We start from the raw sequence: 22,973 nt of genomic DNA, 5'->3' as shown, positions 1-22,973 counted from the left end.
CAAAGTCAGTTTTCCCTTCTTTCGGATGAAATGTCCATGACATATGTCCCACTTTTTGTTGCTGTGATGGTTCCTTTCTTTGTAGACTAAACTGGAGATGCTAACAAGCAAAACAAACTAAACGCCAGAGCAGACACCATTAGCAATACTGGATAACAAGCTAACGTCTTCTTCTATGACCGTTATTGGCGGTTGGACCGAAAGGTAACTGTGTTCACTTTTAACTGCCAGATTGGCATTTGGCCGTCGCCATCTTCGTATATTGGGCCCAAAAGTGACCATAATTAGACAAGAAGGCAGAGTGATTCAAGTGACATGCTGCACTAAGTTAAACGCTAAAGAAAAGTTAACTTTGTCAATACTCTGTCTGTTCTCTGTCTGACAGTATACTAGTTCTGGTTTGTCACACCAATTATTGTGTCATTTTGTACTTTGCATGACTGTGCACCTGCAGAGTAGCCTACGACAGGACACACCTGTGTGAAGATGAAGTGGGTGCGCCTTGGAGTAAAATGGGCATGTCATTTATGCTTCAAGACTGCAGTTGACCCTTTCCGCTTGACTGGGACTGATTATTATTATTATTATTATTATTATTTATTTTTACAGAAAAAAGCTGTCTTGATAGCCATCCCTCTTTTATGACCATCAAACCAATAATAACTTTTTATCCCCCCCAACTTTATTTGCGTATTCTCACAAACACCATGTGACACAAACAGTTTTAGAAGTTTGTTCAGTTTGTCAGTTCGCCATCATACTTACTGTATATATGTACGGTAGACATTTGACCTTTCAGTGAACATTAAAACCTTACATCATGATGACATAACATAATTAAACTTAAGAAGGAATAGTACTTAATGATAAAAAAAGGAATTAGAAATGCCCATGATTTGGGGGCAGCGTTCCTCCATTCCTCAGACACGCCCCTGTCAGACCTTCACAGAGCGACGTTGTCCACCATTTCAGCTGGGAAGTTTTGGGTGTTGGCACTTTATTCATCTATTTATTAAGTCATATTACATGTGGTGTTAAACACCGGGCTAACTTGTTAAACTCATGTCACCCGCTTCTTGTGGAGGACTTGAGTGAGAGCTGTGTTGGGCTCATACCCCACAGGGACGAAGCCACCGCTGTGTTGCAACTATAGAAGTAGTTAAGCAGCTACTACTTGCAGCCAGAGGACGAGAAGCGCACCTGTCGGACGGTCATCACTCATGTGTTTCCGATAGTTAACATGTCGAATCAGCTCCAGCCGGCTTTCCCGACCAACCAGCAGTCTAATCTCAACTCTTCTCCTTTTCCACAATGTTTTGTGAAACCTTTTAACACTTATCTTCAATTCAAAAGGAATGTAATAACAGACGATTACACTTTAACACGCCAGGTGCTCGGGATGGGAATAAATGGCAGAGTGTTGGAAATTTTCCACAAAGAGAGTGGGGAAAAGTATGCACTAAAGGTAAACATGCTATTATCTTAATCTTGTTACTGAATTTAACGATAACAGTGATAAACCCGTCAAATCATCAAACTATAATGGGAGAGGCACGTGTTGTTTTCGTGTTTTTACAGCTGTTAACCACCAGAAATAAACTAGATTTCCGCATCATTTTTTTAAATTTATTTATCGTGCCTCTTGAAATAATATTAAGTTCATTGGCCTTGTGTTTTATAGTTGGAGTGTTTGAGTCTTGCCCCACTATAATTTCGTATTTGTTAGTAGGTCTAAAGATAAGAGAACAAATTGGCTGAAGTAGTATTTACTGCTCTAGTAGTATTTACTAGATCAACTGTAACCTCTTGTTACAGTGATATATTGGTTTGGATATTGGGCAAAGTGTGATCAGAATATAGGCTAAACATTTCGTCTAAGCAGCACCTTAATGCAGAGATGAAGCTTTAGGAGATATTTTGAGGTATATTGTGCTATTTTCAAGGTCATTACAAAGCAAATTCCCTCAGTTCCTTTGGCCTTGTCTTGCTCCACTTAGGCTACTTGTTATCTACATTTACTTGATTAGATCACTCTTCTGAGAGGCCCGTTCTTTGAATGCAGTAAGTAAGATCAGTGCTTGGCTAATGATGCCTAATTGTGCAATACCCATGTCCCTTTCACATTCTCAGAATCAGAATCAAAAGGGCATTTAAGTACAATGTGTCCAATCAGGCCATTTGAAAGTTAACAGATGCTTCTTTCATTTTAAGAGATATCGGCTTCTCATACACACACAGTTTCCTCTTGACTCTCATCAGGACAGGGTGTGTCTCTGCCCTTAACAAAGAGTTACCTTTATGTCCTCATAATTGTGCAGGGACCTTTCCTGCATAGGGTCATGTGTGAATGGGAGCAAGGATCGTTATGCGGGGGAAATCTGTATCGCCACTTTCCCACCTCAAGACCTAGTAACATTTGAGGAAAATGCTGTCGCTGCATGTAATGTCACTGCATGTGTAAACAGTGAAAATCACAGTGGCTGAATAGTTATTTCAGTAAATTACTGTGAACTATGTGGGAAAGAGGCTTAAGGCTGAGTTTCAGCCAGTAGGGAGAGACAAATAAATGTTACCTGACTGCAATTCCCTGGATCACTTAGTCGCTCCTCAGCCATGTGTGATGCATATCCAAGTAAAGAGTTCATGTTGTGATTTGTGCATTTGGAATGAAAGGCAGTATTTAGAGTTAAAGCTGAGCACTGCCAGAGTTCAGAAGATGAGTTCCCTGGCAGCATCAGATTTGAGTTTTAGTTGTTTTTTTCTCATTGGAACCTGTAATTTTACACAATAGACAGCTTTGTGAAGGTCTCATTTCTGTTCCAGGTTGAAAGTTGAATATTGTCCAGCAGCTCTGGCCTCAGGCCTACCATGTTGAGGTGTCTGTTTTGAAAGACTTTCCTATATCTAACTGCTCCCAGCCAGAAAGAGAAAGAGAGAGGGGAACATGCCCGTGTCCAAAAATAGCCTCATGCGAGAGGCCTGAAATGGCTAAGAGATTATGACGTCTGTGGGTACATCAGGATGAGGTGTCATGCAGATGGCACACACTCAGCTTTCGTTAGGCAGTGACGGAGTTTGGGGATGGGTAAACAAAATGGAGAAACTAGAAAATGATCAGTCTTTCTCCTGACCTTTTGTTTGTTTTATACAAGTATGTGATCATTGGTTGCAGAGCCACATATTTATGAAGACTTCAGTTGCTAATGTTTCTGTTGAGGAGCAAATGTCCCTTCCCACATTTCTTTTTTCGTGTGCCTTCTGATTCAGATATGATTTCTTGCCAGAGATCCAAGATGCTGCCTTTTTTATTGGAAAGAAAACAGATCATTTGCGTGTTAATTACTTCAGTGCAGTTTCACATGCCTTCCTATAGTCGGATTCTTTGAGCATTGATAAACGATCATCTTCCAAGACTCCACCTTTTAGAGCTTAAATAAGTTGGTGCACTGATTTCCGGTGTCTTGTGAAACATCTAAGACAACTAGGGAGCATTTTATTATGATATTCAGTGTCAGTATGAGACAGCCTAATCTAGCCAAGGGAATAAAAAAATAAACCTCTGAAAGAGTCTGATGAAGAAGATTGTAAAACTGACATACTACAAATTAATGTAGTGAATATACCACAGAGGAATGCAACTGAAATCAACCATACATGTGATAAATGGTAATACATTTCTTATGAATATTAACAATATTCTCTCTCTGTACATATGGGGGAATACAACAGTTACAAATATCTCAGAATGAATGTGTATAAGCTTTGTAAAAAGTAGACTATCACATTTTTTTTTTTTTTACAAATGAAATACATGCGTTTTAACTCCAAGTAGCACAACAACCACACTTTGAGATGGTAATGATGGTGAGGTGGAACAGAGCTGATTTGCAACAAATTATTATTTCTTATTATTCATTTATGTACAGGTTATTTTCTTGATTAAGTGTTTTGTCTATAAAAGATAAGACAATAGTTTTCTACTTTATTCTTTCCAATTTCCTTAAGACAAAGGTAACACTTTCAGATGGATTATTTTGTTCGACCAACTGTCCAAAATCAAAAGATATTCAGTTTACTATCAAAGAATCAAATTAAGCAAATTTTTATTGTTACTGCTAAAAATGGCTGTTTAATTATCAGAATAGTTGCTATTTTTTTTGTCATTCATTCTCAAGTAATAGATAAATCAACAAAGCAACTCTATTCACAACTTAGGTTAAGGCTTCCTGCAGTAAAAAGGTGAATTTAATTTAATTATATAACCTTTTATGTAATTTCATTTAAAACATGATAGGAAAACAGCATAACAGACATTTTAACATATAGCAGGTTCATACCATTGTGTTTAATACACAGAAAATCTCATCATGCTTTCTGATGTGTTCATTTCTCTGCTGTGGGTGTTTCAGATGCTTCAGGATTGTCCAGAGGCCAGACATGAGGTGGAGCTCCACTGGAGGGTGTCACCTTGTCCCCACATTGTACCCATCTTAGACGTCTATGAGAATCTCTACCATGGCAGGAAGTGCCTCCTCATCGTGATGGAGTGGTGTGTTCTTCCGCACACCCACACACACACTCACACACACACAACCAGAGTGTGGTCTTAAAAAGTGATCGCATATGTTGATGAAAGTAGCTTTTTCTGGGAACATTATCAATCTTTGAATGCCTCCCGGGATTTGTGGCTTGTATTACAGTAACTGTGCCGTGTGCTGATGAAGTCAACGTTTGTTAACGAACACCAACTGAGATGAGGCACTACGTAGTAAAAAAGGAGGCAAAGGTTTCTTTGTCTAGAATATACTAAAGCAGATATCTACCTGATCTACAGCCATCTAATTTGTGACAACATTAAAAAAAAATGTTCACAAGGCTCAGTAGGATATGAGTAACATGGTGTCATAATTGAATAATCCTGACTGACCTAAACATGAGTAATGATGGCATGTGTTTAGTGGTGTTCAGTGTGGTATGTTTCCAGCTGTTTCAGATTTTGAAGTGTATTATCTGGGAAAAAAATGTTAAGCTGTTTGCCATAGCAGGATTGTTAGGATGTACAGGATACTTTGTACAAAACATCAAGAAATGTATTCAAAGTAGTAGTAGTATGATAATATTGTGTATAAAGTCTATAATAAGAGAGAGACAGAGAGAGAATTGTAAAGTCTTCCTGATTGAACTTACGCTGAGTTCATTAGTTGTTTTTTCATTGAGTGGTAAAATAATTACTGGTACTGGTAATTAGTGGTAATATAATTAATTAAACTGCACTGCTGTTTTCTTTTTTTCAGTATGGATGGAGGTGAATTATTCAGTCATATCCAAGACAGAGGGAATCATGCATTTACAGAAAGAGGTAAACTGATTGATACTTTAAGGGTTGCAACTTTAACTTGTTTGCGAAATATTTAGTCTGGTTGATTTGGCACACTTTTGCTAACTAGTGGTATTAGTAAATGCAGTTTGATACTTCAGGCCCCAGGTGCAGCAAACACTCAGCAGCTGTTTTGTCAGGAATACAACAGAAGACCAACTGGTGTACTCACAGCTGGGTGATATGGCAAAAAAATCATCTATCCGGTAATTTCATATCTTGATAACAATCTATACCGATTCCATGTTTTCTGGTAATTTAATAAATATATAGTCTAAATGTAATAACCAAATGGTAAAGCCTATTTTTGTATACCCCTGTGTGATTTAAATACTTGACAAATTAAAGTACTGCACGATATATATTGTCATATCGCCCAACTTTTGGCAAAGCACAGTAAAAGGAGTTGGAGTTGTGCAGTCTGCTCCCTCTTGTTTGGTTATCTCCCTGTAATTGTAATTTAAAACTGATCTGCTGTAAAAAAGATTGCCAAAATGACCATTGTCTTGTTTTGGCACCTTAATAATCGATTGATTTAGTCATGGCAAACAAAATTGCCAAAAAATCTCTGGTTCCAGCTGCTCAGATGGGAAGATTTACTGTCAGTCCTATATTTTTATGGTCTGGTCTGTTGTCTGGACAATAAGAGCAGTCTGAATACATCACCACATTTTTAAGACATAATTAATTGAACAATTAGACTAATAGTCAATTGCAAAAATTACGACCAGCGACACTGAATTATTTGCACAACTTATTTCCTGTAAAGGCAATTTGAATCCTGCACAATAATGTTGGACTCTGCTTCTAACAATAGTTACTACTTTACAGAGATGTAATTATAGAATGTAATTAAATCACAATTCCTGAAAAGAATACCAGCTACAAAATACAATAAAAACTGGCCTTGGTTTTAATACTCAATCTAAAGCATTATAATGTTGACAATCTCAAAATGTACTGCTGTATGTATGTGTATGTATATATATATATATATATATATATATACATACACATACAGCAGCTTTCTGTTTGAACTCAATCATGTCCATCTGTCATCTGACTTCACTTCACCCTTTTACTCAGAGGCCTCTGACATCATGAAAAGTATAGGAGAAGCCACACATTTCTTGCATTCCATCAACATTGCTCATAGAGACATCAAGGTAAGACCTCTAGCTTGTATTTCAGACAATTGATTTTTAATGAAAATAACATAAGATCATTCTTAAGAAATAATAGCAGAAATAGACAAATTGGACAGCCCCTAAGGTCAAACACATACTATACTTTCCGGGAACAATTCCAAGCCTTGGAAGCTTTTATCTGGATTTGGTCATTGAGCACCACTTTTTATTCATCCTTGTCTGTTTTTGCCTTTAAGCGTAGCGTGCAGTTTTATATTGTTTAGGAAAATGGTACAAAGCATATTGCTACATAATTTGAAAATGTGTTTAATTCAGTTGTTTAACACACATAATATTGCACATTAATGTATGATTAATGGGATGATGAGTGGTAGTTTTATTGTAGTGTAGATAAATTGATGGTATTGGTGGAGCATGCATAATGCCAGATGAAGGGAGTCACCAGATAAGATATTAAAGATTACATATATGGCATACTTAGCTTTAGTTGATTGTTAGGAGAGACAGGAATAATGGGGGAGAGAGAGAAGGAAAGAACATGTGAAAGAGGTCCCTGGACAGTCTAAACTGTGGACCTCATAGTTAACAAGGTATGCCACCAGTTTATCTGCAAAATAAGAGGACTGAGCATAAAATCTCTTCATTTTCAGCATCTGTTATGGTTAGCTTAGGTCATCACTGGGCATCTTTGCCTCCTTCTCTATTGGAGATTACAGACAAAACTGAAGGATTTAGACTTTATTTGTGGTATTGTGGATGGAGAGATTACGTACATTTCTATTTTGCTTTTCTTGAGGTTGATAACCAGTTAGCTGAATTCTGTTCTTCAGCCGCATGATCGCTGTTGCTGTCTCTTTCAGCCAGAGAACCTCCTGTACAACTCAAAAAGTCCAGATGCCCTCCTCAAGCTGACGGATTTCGGGTTTGCCAAAGAAATCACTACCTTAAACTCTTTAGCAACACCATGTTTTACACCCTACTATGTTGGTAAGATGCCACAACAGGTGATCTACATTAATAGTAATCATAAAAGTGAAAGTAGCTATCAGTGCCATGCAGACAATGACCCATGTTCAACTGCTGTTCACATGGAACCCTTCTCCACTTCGGCCTTCAAAGTTCTCGATAGTTACAGCTGTTAACGTGGGTTTTTGCTTTGACGAATGTCTCATGGAAATTTGCAAATTCCTGTGAGATGAGACCTCCTAATGTTAGTGATCTTATATCAACAGGGACAACTGTGTCAGCAAGATAATCACATTTTTGTATCTACAAAACAAAAATCTGTCAAATGTCATCAGACAGCAAAGAACATACTGTTTGGTACATTTCTTTACACAGTCAATTCATTACTTGTTAATTTGATTAGGAATCATTGTCGCCATGTGCTTTTGAAATGTAACGTAAGTCTTACTGTTGAGTGCTTCTATCGGGGGGGGGGGTTAACGGTTTGCTTCTGTTGTGAAGTTGTGAACTTATTTGGGTTTTTTTTTGTAGTCATCTGTGCAGAGTTTATCACAGGCATTAGATGTGAAACACAAGCGATTCCTCCGGTTTTAATCATTTCTCTTGACGGTTGCAGCTCCAGAAGTTCTTGGTCCAGAGAAGTATGACAGATCCTGTGACATGTGGTCTCTGGGGGTCATTATGTATATTCTGTGAGTCAATCAGTGTGATGTGTGTGATTGTCCTATTTTTTTTATCTTGCAATGACATTGTTCACTTTGAAACTTCTCTAAATTATTGTGAATATCTTCTGATTATGATTATTAGAGAGGGGCATTTGAAGTAATTTCCATTTTCGAATACTTGCATTAAATTATTATGGAGCACTCAAATACTCAAAGAACCTAATCAAATAATAGGTTCTTCAATTAGTTTTTATCATGTCTTTAAGAAACATGGGATAATGAGAGTTGTTGTCTCCATTGTCTGAGAACCACAATTACCAATGAAAATATATGATGTTCACAGACAAGTTATTGCATTTAAGGTTTATTGATGTCACATTAATTCACATTATTTAGTGTATGTAATACACTATTTAGTGTATAACACATTACACTATTTAGTGTATTACATACACTAAATCAAATGTCATCAGATAGCAAAGAACATACCGTTCTTTACACAGTCAATTCATTACTTGTTAATTTGATTTGGAATTATTGTTGCCATGTGCTTTTGAAATGTAACAGTCTTACTGTTGAGTGCTTCATCTGTGCAGAGTCATCCGTGCAGAGTCATCTGTGCAGAGTTTATCACAGGCATTAAATGTGAAACACAAGCAATTCCTGTCTACATAGATTCTTGTGTATTACATACACTAAATAATGTAAATTAATGTGACATAAATAATCAACATCAGTGGTGGTTAGCACTGTTGCCTCAGTCCAATCCTGGCTGGGCCCTTCTGTGTAGAGTTTGCATGTTCCCCCCGTGTCTGCGTGGGTTTTCTCAGGCTTCCTCCCACAGTCCAAAAACATGTACGTGTTAGGTTAAGTGATGACTCTAAATTGCCCGTGGGTGTGAATGTGTGTGTGAATGGTTGTCTGTCTCTGTTTGTCTCTATGTGCCCTGCGATAGACTGGCGTCCTGTCCAGAATGTACCCCGCCTCATGCCCGGTGTAAGCGGGGATTGGGATGAGTCGACTACCCATACCGTTGCTGTAGCTTACATTATGTGGCAAATTCCATTCTAGGGTAGCCCAGTGCTGCTATATGTGGATAAACAATCACACTAAAAATAACTTTATGTGCATGATGAATGTTGTAAGGTTATAACGTTACAGTACACATTAGCTTGGTGACTGGCACAAGCTACTTGTCATAGTAACACATTGTAATAAGATATTGACAGTTACAAAGCAAAAAAAAACAAGTACTCAATACCTTGTATGAATACTGATGTCCAAAATCCCTACCACTGATGTATAAAATATATACATTTATATAAAGAGAACTGGATACAGTGTTAGAGGTAGGCCCCCATTAAGTCCTTTAAAAGTTGCTCGGTAGCGCATCATAACCAAACAGTTCAACTGCCATGGGTGAAATTAGAAAGCCTTTTCTGCCAGAAATCTATTGGGTTCAGGCAATAAAACTTCTTGGTTAAGTTTGGCAAAAGATAGTGGTTTGGGTTGTAATAAAACCTGACACCCTGGATAAATTCTTTCTGGCAGATAGCCTTGAAGGCTAACTTCTCCCATCTGCCCACTTTGTCAAATTTGCATCAAAGCAGCGCTCTTCCTGTGGGACTTAACCCTACTATGTAGCTACAGTATATTATCCAGCTTGTCATCAGACTTATTTTTTCTGTCTTACACACAGACTTTGTGGATATCCTCCCTTTTTTTCTCATCACGGTTTGGCAATATCCCCAGGAATGAAAAGACGGATCCGTAATGGACAATATGAGTTCCCAATCCCAGAGTGGTGCGATGTGTCTGAGGAAGGTGAGCGGGAGGCATGTCAGGAATTTAAAAGGGTGTTTTATCTGATTGCAAATTAGTCATGCTACTCTATGCTACTCATTTCTGATTTTTACTTTCCAAGCATGCTCATCCACTTGAAAGAAGTGTTTCTCCTTAGAAGACACACCATTCTTCCATTTCCTTTTTGTCTATTACTAGCACTTGACCCTTTTCACAAGTTTTGAAAGTATTTTTGAGTCTGAGATGTTTGGTCTTGACATGATACACAGTATACGCAGAAGAACTTCCTTCTTTTCAGTAGCTCCAGTAATGGTATTATTCTGTGGCTTCAATACATTAGCACAAAGGCAAAAGTAATAATAGTGCTTTTTTTAGTGCCGTCTTAAAATGTTTCTGGATTCTATGAGTTATACATCACACAGGCATTAATATTTTATATGTTTTAATTAATTTCTTACTTTCTTTCTTTTAATTAATTTGTCATTTGTTTAATTATTTGATGTGCATACTGTCATGGAAATTGAGACTGATGACTTTTAGGAAAAACTGTCCAACATTATTGCAGTTATACTGTCTGTTTCATGTTAGTGGGGGACACATGCATACTGAATGACCATAATGATTTCCTGTTTCAGCCAAACAGCTAATCTGTTGCTTACTGAAAACTGAGCCCACCCAGAGAATGAACATCACAGAGTTCATAAACCATCCCTGGATTAATGTGAGCTGCTCCTTGTAGGCTTGAATCTGTTTGAACAACTGCTGCTTTTTAGAGATGTTTGATTCGACACTTATACGTATTCTCTCACCAATGCAGCAGTCAGTGAAGGTCCCACAAACGCTTCTTCACACCAGCCGAGTGCTGCATGAGGAACAAGATGTCTGGGAGAAAGTTAAGGTAAGTGTTGGTGCTGTTCATTTGTCACTTTGTTGCAGCTTCTATAGACGCGCTGTTGATTTGTATTTATCTATTAAAAATCAGAAGGAGGTTTTGCATGAGTTTGAATAAATAGTTCATTTTTTAATTATATTTATAAATGTGTTTACATATTTTATTCTTTATGCAAACCTGATTCTGTCACTGCAAAAGGAAATCCATATAATATTAACTTAAAACTGGATGTGCGTATTGTGGCTATTGTTTTCATCCCTGTTTGTGTTTGATAAAAGTTGTAATTATTATTATCAGGAGGAAATGACAAATGCCCTGCAAACGATGAGAGTGGACTATGATCAAATAAAAATCAAAACCATTGAAGACTCAACAAATCCTTTACTCTTGAAGAGGAGAAAGAAAAGTAAAAACTCAGTCACACAACCTCCAGGCTAGTGAAATAAAGACTCACAACGGGGATATAGCTTTCAAAGAGAGCTTTAGTTTGAGCTAAAAAGTACACATAAACATATATGAATCCTATCACTAGAGGAAACAAATATCTACTGCATGTGTTGTTTATTACAGTTTACAGTTTTTATTATTTGATGTACATATTTGAGTGAGCTTTGTTGGCGTCAACTGACAGCTTTGAGGTGGTTTTCCATCTCAGTCTTGAAAACCATTAAAACCAACATTTTGCCTTGAGGGTGTTGTCGAGACAGATTGCCAGCATATTTCACTAGTGCTTATTGCATGACCCGGAACCACAACTTTTGTTTTGTAAGTATTTCTCTGTACAACAGTATAGTTTTCTTGCCATGTTATTGTTAGGTAGCTTTTAAGTATCTTATTGTGTAACAATAACAATCACACTTGCTCATGTACAGGTGATAATTGCATTTGATGGCTGCCAACTGGACACTGGTGCTTCTTTGGTATTTATTTTCTCAAAAGCAGTATAGGAGAAAAAAGTAGTTGTGTCAGGTCTGCTGTGAGAGGCATGGAGAGATGGTGACAAGATGTTGTTCACTATTATCATGTCTGTCTTTTACTCTGAATTAAATCTCTTAAGTCTCTGTGGCTTTGGGTGTTGTTTAATCAGTTAACTGTTCCCTGTTAGGTGAAAGTCAAATTAAAAATGCAAATCCCATTTGCATTAAATTAGTATGTCTCCTGAAAGGGAAACAGAATGAATCTGTAACTGGAAAATTTAGCATCACTGCATTTTGTCACACAGGCCTGTGGACAGCAGTAGAAACAATCTCCATCTTGCTGTAACTTCATTACCACATGTTTAATTCCAGTCATGTTGATTATGAATTGTTCATTAAATGTTGCTATTGCTTGTCGGCTCCAGAAATACTAGATGGTTAGACTTATTATTATTATTATTATTATTATTATTATTATTAGGTGACCATGCCGCCTGACCCCACTTTGATCCCCAGCAGAGCATCGTCAGCCTTCCCCTCAAAGCAGTGGCGGCAAGTGTGAACTCATCAGCTGCTCCTGACTAACTTCCAATCAGTTGCGTTGTCCTTGCCTGCCAAAATAGTGGCTGGTCCCAGCAGTCTGGTGCTATCATTGTTACCAGATGGAAAATGTTAAACTTTTGTACAAGAGGCTTAAAATGATCATATTTTGAAGAAAACGATTGGTGTGAATGCTGAAAACATTCACAACCTGTTATTCTGCTGCAAAAAGGCTTTATCATTATTTCTCCTTTTTTTGTGTCTAACTCCTTCCACATTTTCCAACATTTTTTGACTACTCTAAGTATTAACTTGATGTTTAAACAAAAGGGAAATAGCTTTTAGAAACATCCCTACTAAAAAGTCTTGTGTGCAAATAGTGAGATCTGAAAATTAGTGATCAACCTGTAATCTATAAGTTTAATTTGAAATTACCAGCAGTATATTTATGTCCTTAGTAAATGGTCTAAATTGTGTTAATAATAATAACAACAACAATAATAATAATAATAACTTTATTTATATAGCACCTGTTAAAATCTGACCAAGTGCTTCACAAACAAGGACAAATAAAAGAAAGCAGGGAAACACCTATGCAGCAAATGTATCTGGGCACCCATGGGTGGTCTTAAAATGAGGTGTGCTCAGGCGCATTGTTGCCATATTTCTATCTTGAGGCAGCAGAAAGAGACTGCACCACTGACCTACAAAAACCTGGTCAAAATTTAAAGTCACAGTTTTTTCCTGCTATTTAATGGGCTGATTCAAATAGTAAAATACTGCATGGTTAATCCTTGCATCGGACCAGTCAGCTAATGAAAATTTAACTTATGATTAGTAGCGAATGGGTGAAATAATACATCATTATTGAGGAAAATATGAATTCATTCCCTAGTATATGGACATAGCAGAGGTCAGAGCAGAGCTGCTGTATTAACTCATGAGGAATAGTAACTTCATTCATTATTTCAGAAGCTCAAAGTATAGTTCTGTTTTCTCTGTCAAGTTTTTCACTACATTTTCTCGTTTTGCTGCATAAATATTGCAAGCTATTTGCTGTAGTGATATTACTGCATGCCTTGAAACACCGGGGATTGGTGAAATGCAGTCGTGCACTTTAAAGACCATGCACCATAGATCTTCTTAATAGGGTCCTTATTCTTCAGCCTTGATTTAGGAATAGTCTATAGTAGGACTTCAGGTTTTGGGCTGGAGAGTAATGATTTAAAACCTCAGCCAGGTAGCTTAGTGCTTTACCCTGCAGTGCCTTGAAAGTCAAGACTGAAATTTGAAAAAACAGTTCTAAAATCGACAGGCATCCGGTGAAGGGAAGCCAAAATAGGGGTGGTATGATCATGATTTTGTGATTTGGTTAGACCAGGGATGTCAAAGTCAAATACATCAGAGGGCCAAAAAAACTAATTTGCTACAAGCCGAGGGCCGGACTGGTACAATGTTTATTAAAACATAATAAAATGATTGCATATAACTTATTGAACCAGGCAAACAGACAAAAACAAACTTCCTCCAAAGACAAAACACATGTCCTGTACATTAAATGAATAAACCAATATTTTCTTATGACCTTAGTTATTTCAAGGAAACATTTTCAACAGGCAAACAGCAAAAAAGAAAATGTCCTTCAAAAATAAAATATGTTCCTTAATATCAAGATAAAGACACACAGCTTTGTGAACATGTGCTCTGCCTCCCACCTAGCTTAAAACACCCTGTTCTCATCGTCCACCTTCCATTTAGCCATTATTTGGGAAGGGGGGTGCTGAACGTTGACATCTGCCCTGAATGCTGATGAATAATGAAGCCGAGGGGCTACCGTTGCCTTGTGGGTAATGTAGTTTTGGTGTGTGAAAAACACCAGCAGGCGGCTGTAGCGTGCGGGCCGGTTCTAATACACCCATGGGTTAGACGAACCAATGTATGTCCTTAAGATTGGATACATAACATGCATATACTTGAAAAAATCATCACTCTTTGGTCTTCTCATTTTTAAAGAATTCCCAAGCAGAAAATGCACAAATATATTTTAAAGTTGCACATTTTTTTGATTACAGTCCACACCATCTGAAGTTACTAGTGAAATCCATTCATGACATTCGGTTTTACCTCATGGTTAAGCTCACAATAGCAGAACGCCTCAGGGATGAAGGCTTAGTCTTTTCAGGCTGTAGTGGGATCCATAAATAAATGACGCCCACACAGAATGTTTTGGATTAAACACGTTGCTCTAATTACAGGACAATATTTCCAACTTTTGCATCATGTTTGAATTCAGACTGTCTTTGTGGATTATCTTGAGATTTTAACATTTTTTGATCATAACTGATAAATCCAACATCAAAGCTTTCAAAGGGACATTGTTTTCTTGGAAGGTTCCCACCAAACCCTGCTACTTTAGATGCATTAGTGAAGAAGGATTTCCATTTACAATGAATATTTTCATAGTTATTACATAATTATAGGAACTGCTTCTTCATGATCATGTAATCATATAATCACTTGCTAAAAAAATTATATTTGTTGCTTTAGATTAAAAGTTGTTTTGGCTAAAGAATATCTAACTGGGACTAAATACCCTTTGTTCAGAGTCCAGTCCCTCTCTCCTCTAACGTTATTACTTGGAGATTAGGTCTATTACATGGTGAAAGACTTTTCAAATCAACATGTAGGGAAAGTCGATTCAGGGGAAAAAACATAACCCCCTGAAAAACTCGAATTGCCTCAAATTTTCCTGCTTCAGTGGAGGACATGAATGGGGATGCCCATTCTTTCAAGACAATCTTTAGGATAATAAAGTTGCTTTCATGTCTTTAGGCGCCAGCAAACATATGTTAACTTTCCCCACAGTTTGAACACTGTAATTGACTAAAGTAGTGAGCACCTGAAGCAGGCAGGAACAGAAAGATGAACAACATGTTTAAGGAGGATGATTGTGGACAAATAACAGGGTTTGTCATGCTTTTTACATGTCAGACATACTGTGAATAATGGACAAAAAAATGCTGTAACTTAAGCTTTAGATTTTAAACTTCAACTAAGATAGATTGTATGGAGGATGTAACACTATTTTTACAGCATCTAGCCTGGTTCATTAAAATGTCCCATACCATTAGCCCCCACCCTCTCCATAACCTTCACAATAAACAGCAAGCCAGACTTCAAGTGGCTGTCCTAATGATAAGGCATGATGCAGTAAGGCAAACAAGGCGGTTGAAAAGCAGATGTCTTCACTGTTTACAGATGGCATTGATATTGACTGTAGTTTTTATGCTATAGTGTAGGCTTTACATGCAAGCTGAAAAATGTATGTCCTGTTATGGGAGTGGGTGTCTGGAGCTGCATCTATGTAGAGAGGGAGGATATTTACTAGACACCAACCACATTTTCAACTCAATCTGAGGTAGACACAGCGACCTGAGCAAGGGAGGAGACATCATCTCTGATCAACCAACCGGTAGGTATATTGTACCTACTGTACATTTAAAAAGCAGAGCAGAAAGAATAATAAGTAATTATTAATAAGTAATTACTGACAAATTACTGAACTTTTTCAGTTTTAGTTACTAAACATTTGAAATTATCAGTGTTGTAAAGATTTGGGATTGTGGTCAATAATATCCTAAATTATACTTCATATAAACTAATTATATATTTTCCTTCCTAGGTTCTCCATCAGTGATCATGTGGAAAGTGGTGGTGGTGCTCTTCATTATGGGAATAGTGGATCTTAGCATCGGCCAGTATTACGGCCAGTTCCAGTGGCTGTCCTATCTACGAGGGCGGCGCCGGCAGGCCAAGGACGTGGGCTGTCCCCTAGAGTGCGACTGCCCCACGACCTTTCCCACAGCTATGTACTGTCACAGCCGCAACCTTCAGCATGTTCCCTACGTCCCCTCACATATTAAGTATGTCTACATGCAGCATAACCAGATCACAGGCATCCGAGATGGGGTGTTTGACAATGCTACCAACTTGGTCTGGGTAGTGTTGTTTCATAACCAGCTTAACTCAGACAAGATTGGCAAGAACGTCTTCAGCAAGCTCAAGCACCTGGAGCGGCTCCTCTTGGATCACAATGAGCTTTTACGTGTGCCTCCCAACTTGCCCAAGTCCATCACAGACCTCAGACTTGGTCACAACAAGATCTCAAAAATCCTCTCCAACTCATTTGAGGGGATGGCCAACCTTGCGACCCTTCATCTCAAAGCAAATGTCATAGAGGACGCTGGAGGTCTTTTCAAGGGACTGAAGTCTCTGACCATCCTTGATATGAGGAAAAACAGGCTGAGCAAAATCCCGGACAACCTCCCTGAGAGGCTGCAGCAGCTCTACCTGGAGTTTAATAACATAGAGAGCGTGCCGGTTGGCTTTCTCACCATGAATCCCAAACTACAGTTTCTCCGGTTGGCTCATAACAAGCTGACAGATAAGGGACTTCCATCCAGTGTCTTCAATATAAGTACGCTGGTTGAGCTTGACCTTTCTTTCAATAAACTGGAGAAGATCCCTCTTGTCAGTAGGAACCTGGAGAACCTTTATTTACAAGCCAATAAGATCAAAGGTATGGACAGTTCTCTGTTACTATAACATGTAATATAAAATTAAGGTGATCCATAACATATAAATATAAAAGTAATTTATGTTTGACACCAAGAACTTTTTATCATGCAATTCCAAAAATGTTTTACTTTTTTTTTTAACATACCAAAATAACCTTAAATATTTCTTTTTTTTTTTCATCATTTTTTTGTCTTAAATCGTCTGAAAGTTGATTTCAGTGATCATTTTCAGGGCTGACCTAATGCACTGTATTTTGCCAGTTATTGCTTTTTTAAAAACATTTCCCCTCATTTAAAATCATATACATGAGTAGCTTCTTTAAGCTGCATTTATTTAAAGGCAAAACAAGAGGGAGATTGCTTTCTGCAGCTCTCCCCTCTCTGTCCTGAGCCAATAAGAATCCTCTATCTCTCTCTCTCTCTCTCTCTCTCTGAAAATCTAGTTTAAGTCTTATTTTCTCTCAGAACACTTAAATTTCAATATGATGAAAGGTTTTTATAGATTATTTTTGCCCAACAGCACCAAAAATGAATTACCTACCAAGTATCTGTACTTGAAATACTGAAAACAAATCTGAGGCTGGGATTGCCTCCACATGGCTCTTAAAAACCATTAACAAATATGTGAAATGCCAACGTTTTTCGGGCCACATGCACTAACATGCATGCGGGTCCAGACTGGCTATCAAAACAAGCAATAGAGAAGCTCAGATTACAACAAACAAAGGGAGAGTGACTGGTGCTGGGGTTTAGGCTGGCCGGGGGTCCAAGGGCTAGCAGAGAGTGTGTAGCGGAGGCACAGCATGTATGGACTCTGTGATGTGGTCGTAAAACAAAAAACAGCTAGCTGGCTAACATTAGCTTGCTTGCTTATGTTAGATCACCGAAAACCTAAGCTGGCATGAAACTGCCGTTGGTTGCTTCCTGGTGCTGGTTGATGGAGTGATTTGTAAACAGCAAGCTAGCGTTATTGTAAATAAGACTGTAATTCATTTTACAGCATTATAGGCTACCAACATGATGCCAGTCAATTATGTTCAGTCAGTGTTTTGGGAATTACTCGCTCGTGGCTATGGAGTGTGTGAGCAAGCGGGCACAAGCAACAGGAGGCTGACTGCGGTTCACTAACGGCCACCGGTGTTGCTAATGACAAGGTTTTTCTGAAAGTTACACAGAGAACCTTTAATGACGCTCCCACATAACAGCATTCAGCAAATTAGGTGGCAGAGTAATTTCATTTCCCCTTTTGTGTCCTTTATAGACAGTCAAACCTTAGAGTGCCCTGCAGCGATTTAAAGTAATAATCTTGATGATTCTCATTTTAAACAAATGTCTGTGAAGTCACTATCTATAGCCTAGAGAGGTAACAAAATGGTGATTGAGCATTGATCACCCACTGATTAAAGTATTGCAATATTTATATATTTGCAGTATTGTGAACTGGGTGTCTGTAGTGACATTCCTCGGAAAAAGTCTGTATTACAGTTTTTCTTAAAAATGCAAAAATATACACTAGAGCCTGAGCGATAATGGATTTTTGGGGCTGATACTGATACCGATATAAGATAGAAAAATATATAGACACACCCACACACATTTTTTGCAAGGATCCCTCAAATCTGATTATCAAACACTTAACCAATAAAGAAGACATGTAATTGAGCCAGGATATTTTACAATATATTAAACTTTATTAACATCTATTATATCAGTTGCACTTAAACTATATACTAAATGAAATCATAATTATGAATAATTTTTTTTCACACAAATAGAACAATTTAAAATAAATAAATCTATCTTCTGACCTGGCCTGACAGTCTCTTGAAGTGACTACTGTTGTTGTCCTTCCACCACTCCAGTGGGTTGCCTTTTTGTCTGTCAATGACAAGTTTCCTCATGTATCTCTCGAGCTCTTCGAGGATACTCTCAGGTGCCCGTACACTGGTTGAATTGAGCATGGTGTCATACAGACTGTCTGTCCTTCACTCTGCCTTTTCAGGTCTCCCTCATCATTGGTGGTTTCTGCTGGAGCTGTGTCTTGTAAAGTCTTCTCTGCCTCTGCCTCTTCCCTACCCGATGTTCCATTCATCAAGCATTGTCATTAAGATCTGCCCTATCATGTATTCCCCTTTGTGAGACCCTGACATGGCCTTCATATTCAACACAAGTTGGACTCTTTCACTTAAATTTAGGTTTGAGGTGGCTTGAATCCTGTCTGACAGAGCCTGCATAGATATTACAGGCTTTGATGGCTGTGCCATCTGTAAATAATTGTGAGATGTTAATAATAATTGCTCTATAAAGACCGTAAACATTAACTCATGATTCACTGCTCCTAAATCAAAAGACTGTGCCGCTGGTATAAACACTCAGAGAAACTTTCAACATATCTGGTGGAAGACTTAAATAATACATTTCTAAATGCAATGACTGGAATTATTCAGTTTAGATCGCGTAATGTTACCAAGCATTTTGAACACATGTATGTTAAAATTACCACTACACTCCTATTTATGATATAAAACATATCTAGTAGAATAGGCAAACATGCCTACTCAGTAGTTTCCGCTCAGCTTACCACGTAGTAAGCTAACTACAATAATGTAGCAAATAATTAGGATGGTTAGCACTGTCGCCTCACAGGGAGAAGGTTCCAGGTTCGCATCCCGGCCTGGGCCTTTCTGTGTGGAGTTTGCATGTTCTCCCCGCGTCAGCGTGGGTTTTCTCCGGGTACTCCGGTTTCCTCCCACAATCCAAAGACATGCACGTGTTAGGTTAATTGATTACTCTAAGAATTGCCCTTAGGTGTGAATGGTTGTCTGTCCCTGTTCGTCTCTATGTGCCCTGCGATAGACTGGCGTCCTGTCCAGGGTGTACCCCGCCTCACGCCCGATGTCAGCTGGGATCGGCTCCAGCCCCCCCGCGACCCCGACCCCGGGATAAGCGGTTGAAGATGAATGAATGAATGAATGACTGACGCTTGTCATCTCACCAACTGGGTATCTAGGTAACAAGGTAACATCAAATCAACCCTCAACAAACTCAGACCACTATCGGCATTTTGCTGAGCTGCAAAATGAATGGGAAGAGATGATCTGACAATACTTACATCACTGCTTTTACCAAATATAATGTAAGCTGGTTAGCTACCTTGCTAACACATAAAACCGATGTGATAAACATGAGTGACAGTCGTCAGGGGCTTGTTTAAATTAGAGCTATATTGAAGAGGGGAAATAAGGGTGTCCTTGCTTATTTGTTTCTTTCCAGCCATGTATTTCACAAACTATTTTTAAACATACCTTGAAGACATCGCTCGACTTCAGAGATTGCGCCGCTCTGCTCAGCTGTGCGTATTCTGCCAGTGTAGAGTACAGCCAGTTAATACTCGATTTATGCACACTCTACTGGACAAATTAAATAATGGTGCCATCTTTCTATAACAGATTAAGTTATCATAGCATATCACAGATGTATCAGTCGGGCTCTAATATGCACACATTTCTGAAAACCTGAAGCTCAGGTTGGTGTCTGAAATTCCATACTAACATGCTATTTAGCAGCTAAAACAATATATGAGATTTTAAAGTATGTACAAAATCATACCAATGGTACTTGAAATGCATACTATTTCTGGTAAAATATTACAGTATGCAACCAGTAGTGACTACGCTGTCAAAAATATCCCACAATGCAGTGTGCTATTAATGACAACGTTCATAGCAGACAATGGACAACAAGGTCAGCTCTGTAATATAAACAATGCTTTAATTTATATTTCTACATATTAAATAACGATTATTTTGTCTGCGACCGTTGAACTAGTTGCTTACATCTTCAAATAATTTAAGCATTATCTGGAGATGCCTGTAGAGCTGACATTGGCATGGTTTACCATGGTTACGGCTCTCAAGAAGAGATGTGGTAATTATAGCTCAATGAGTCTGAAAAGGAACATACTACTCTACTGTTTATTTACAATCCACCAGCACTAAAATATTATAGATTGCCATAGTTCATACTTAGTGATATAGTCCAGACATGCACCCCTTGGCCCATATTGTTTTTAGCTTGTTGTCACTGTGCCAATTGTATTTGCCAGTTCATCATCCTAAAGTTTTATATTTTTTCTGTTCATTCATTAGATGACAACAAAAGACTCTTTGATGATACACTCCTTCTGAAGTTGGGTTTTTACATAAACACTTTCTTCACTGGAAGCTCACACACATTACAAACTTTACGAAGTGCCCCAATAAAAAATTAAAAAAATGAAAACTCCAGAAAAAGTGGTCGTTATCTTGGTCTTTGATATACAAATGTAAGAACCACCTCTGGACTTCTTGCACAAATGTACTTTAAGTCTCGTCAGGAACATTCAGCAACTCATGGGACGACTAGACCACATAACCTGCCTTCATGTTTCTCTCCTGTGCCTTTCAGAGTTCTCCCTGAGCTGTTTCTGCAGTGCAGTCGACATGACAAACTTCTCCAGGCTGAGAATGCTGCGTTTGGATGCCAATGAGATCAGTGCCAAAGACATTCCTGCTGAGGCTGCCTACTGTTTGAGGCATGTTGCCTTTATTGATGTGTAACGCTTCCTGCTCTCCGATTCCTCTCAACTCTTCCAAAGTGCTGCTGCGTCTGTAACACCCGACATCTTATCACCTGTCACTATATACCACTTATAACGTTAACAGTCCCCTCCATAATGTCTTTTTACAGTTATGAGAGCTACTATTGTTATTCCAAATGATTAAACAGTTCCAGTTTTTGTCAACAGGAAATACCAGAGCTGTATAATCACATATCCAGATGACAGACATATGGATAGCAAAGACCAATAAGAAAAGGCCAGATAACGATTGACATCCTTTCCACAAACTAATGAGATCAGTTCCAGTGTTCTGGCACACATAAAAAGCATAATATGATGTAGCTAACGACAGCAAGATCTGCTTGTGTCATGTCTGGCAAAGTATAACCTATATAAATCTTCCCAAAATAAGTGTGAGATTCAGTTTGGATCTTTGCCTCCACCATGTGGCACAGGGTGATAAAACAACAGGTTGAGCAGCCATGATTCTCATTATCATTCTAAAGGTCACTTGGCCATATTATCAATTACAGTAGTGTTTGACAATGCTGGCTATTACATCTATATAATACTTTAACTTTAAAGGCATTCAGCACCTAAAGTTGTGTGGTCAAGTGTCTGTAACGGTTGAAAAACATGTATATGCCTCTGAATAATCCAATGATAATAATATATTGGTTCCAAGACTCTAATAACTATCTAATAACATCTGTGAAGCTATGAATTATACATTCTTGTGTAAAGTAAAACTTTCATCTTGGGATCCACCACTTTTACCAATTATTACATATGAGAAAAAAAAGTGTCTAGTTTTATTTGGGCCCTAACTGTTGACAGTAATATATTTTTAACAGCAACATGTTCTGTTTCCTTTATTTTGAAGGTAAATAAGGGAGTAAAATTGGGATAGAGAAAAAGTGCGGCAGCCCTCTTGACAACTCTAACTGGACTTAGGCAGTTCCTACTTATTTATTGTTGAAGACAACTTGCCTTTTCATGTGTACATCTGCCTTTAATCCTCTGCAGAAAGACACTAAATTGAATTACAGAAATACTTTCCTTGTTTGTAACGGAGCATAAGTATCAAGATGAATAATGGATTACTGCCAACACAACCGGGGTTTGCACACTGATAAGCGGTAGTCTGAAAGATTAAATGAGTTATAAATCATTATATATTGCAGGCTGAACAAGATTCTCCTGCAGCTAGGGCTGCATTTTTTTCTGTCCTCCACAGATTGTTCAAAAACAAAATAGAAGCCAGCACACCAACTGGCAACAAGTGGGTATATCTCACTGCGAAAACATGAGTGAATGTCATGCTAACAAGGGAATGCGCATCCATGTCTCTCTCAACTCATGTCACTCTCTTTGCAGTAAAGACTTCTCTTGTGTAGCTGCAGCAGCCACGGGTGTGTATCTATCAGGATCGTATCTCAACCTCTCTGCCAGTACCAACAAATCTATGTTTTATCATTAACGTAATAT

General features: G+C 38.2%; 1 protein-coding gene across 2 annotated transcripts; it reads left to right on the top strand.

Annotated features, from left to right (window-relative positions):
• The first annotated feature begins 1,198 nt into the window (after nt 1-1,198).
• On the top strand, nt 1,199-21,654 carry LOC310952367 (MAP kinase-activated protein kinase 2-like). 2 transcript variants are annotated; one of them, XM_083920962.1, is made up of 11 exons: nt 1,199-1,465; nt 4,410-4,549; nt 5,295-5,359; nt 6,464-6,543; nt 7,386-7,512; nt 8,108-8,183; nt 9,856-9,980; nt 10,595-10,680; nt 10,777-10,857; nt 11,149-11,257; nt 21,332-21,654. In XM_083920962.1, exons 1-11 carry the CDS (start codon nt 1,241-1,243, stop codon nt 21,481-21,483), a joined length of 1,266 nt encoding a protein of 421 aa, XP_083777088.1. In that variant the 5' UTR covers nt 1,199-1,240; the 3' UTR covers nt 21,484-21,654. The 2 variants fall into 2 exon arrangements, with proteins under 2 accessions (XP_083777088.1, XP_083777089.1); XM_083920963.1 differs by lacking the exons at nt 1,199-1,465; nt 4,410-4,549; nt 5,295-5,359; ... (5 more) ...; nt 10,777-10,857; nt 11,149-11,257 and adding an exon at nt 15,922-16,887.
• The last annotated feature ends 1,319 nt before the right edge of the window (nt 21,655-22,973 follow it).

This window comes from Echiichthys vipera, assembly GCF_963691815.1.
Source record: "Echiichthys vipera genome assembly, chromosome: 9".
NCBI classification, from domain to species: domain Eukaryota; kingdom Metazoa; phylum Chordata; class Actinopteri; order Perciformes; family Trachinidae; genus Echiichthys; species Echiichthys vipera.
This window is presented reverse-complemented; position numbering and strand designations above follow the sequence as displayed.

Excerpts from the sequence above, each read along its gene's own strand:
- LOC310952367 (XM_083920962.1), top strand. The coding sequence starts at position 1,241 with ATGTCGAATCAGCTCCAGCCGGCTTTCCCGACCAACCAGCAGTCTAAT. Across the intron at positions 1,466-4,409 it reads GGGAAAAGTATGCACTAAAG|ATGCTTCAGGATTGTCCAGA; the intron begins GTAAACATGCTA and ends TGGGTGTTTCAG. Across the intron at positions 6,544-7,385 it reads TTGCTCATAGAGACATCAAG|CCAGAGAACCTCCTGTACAA; the intron begins GTAAGACCTCTA and ends TGTCTCTTTCAG.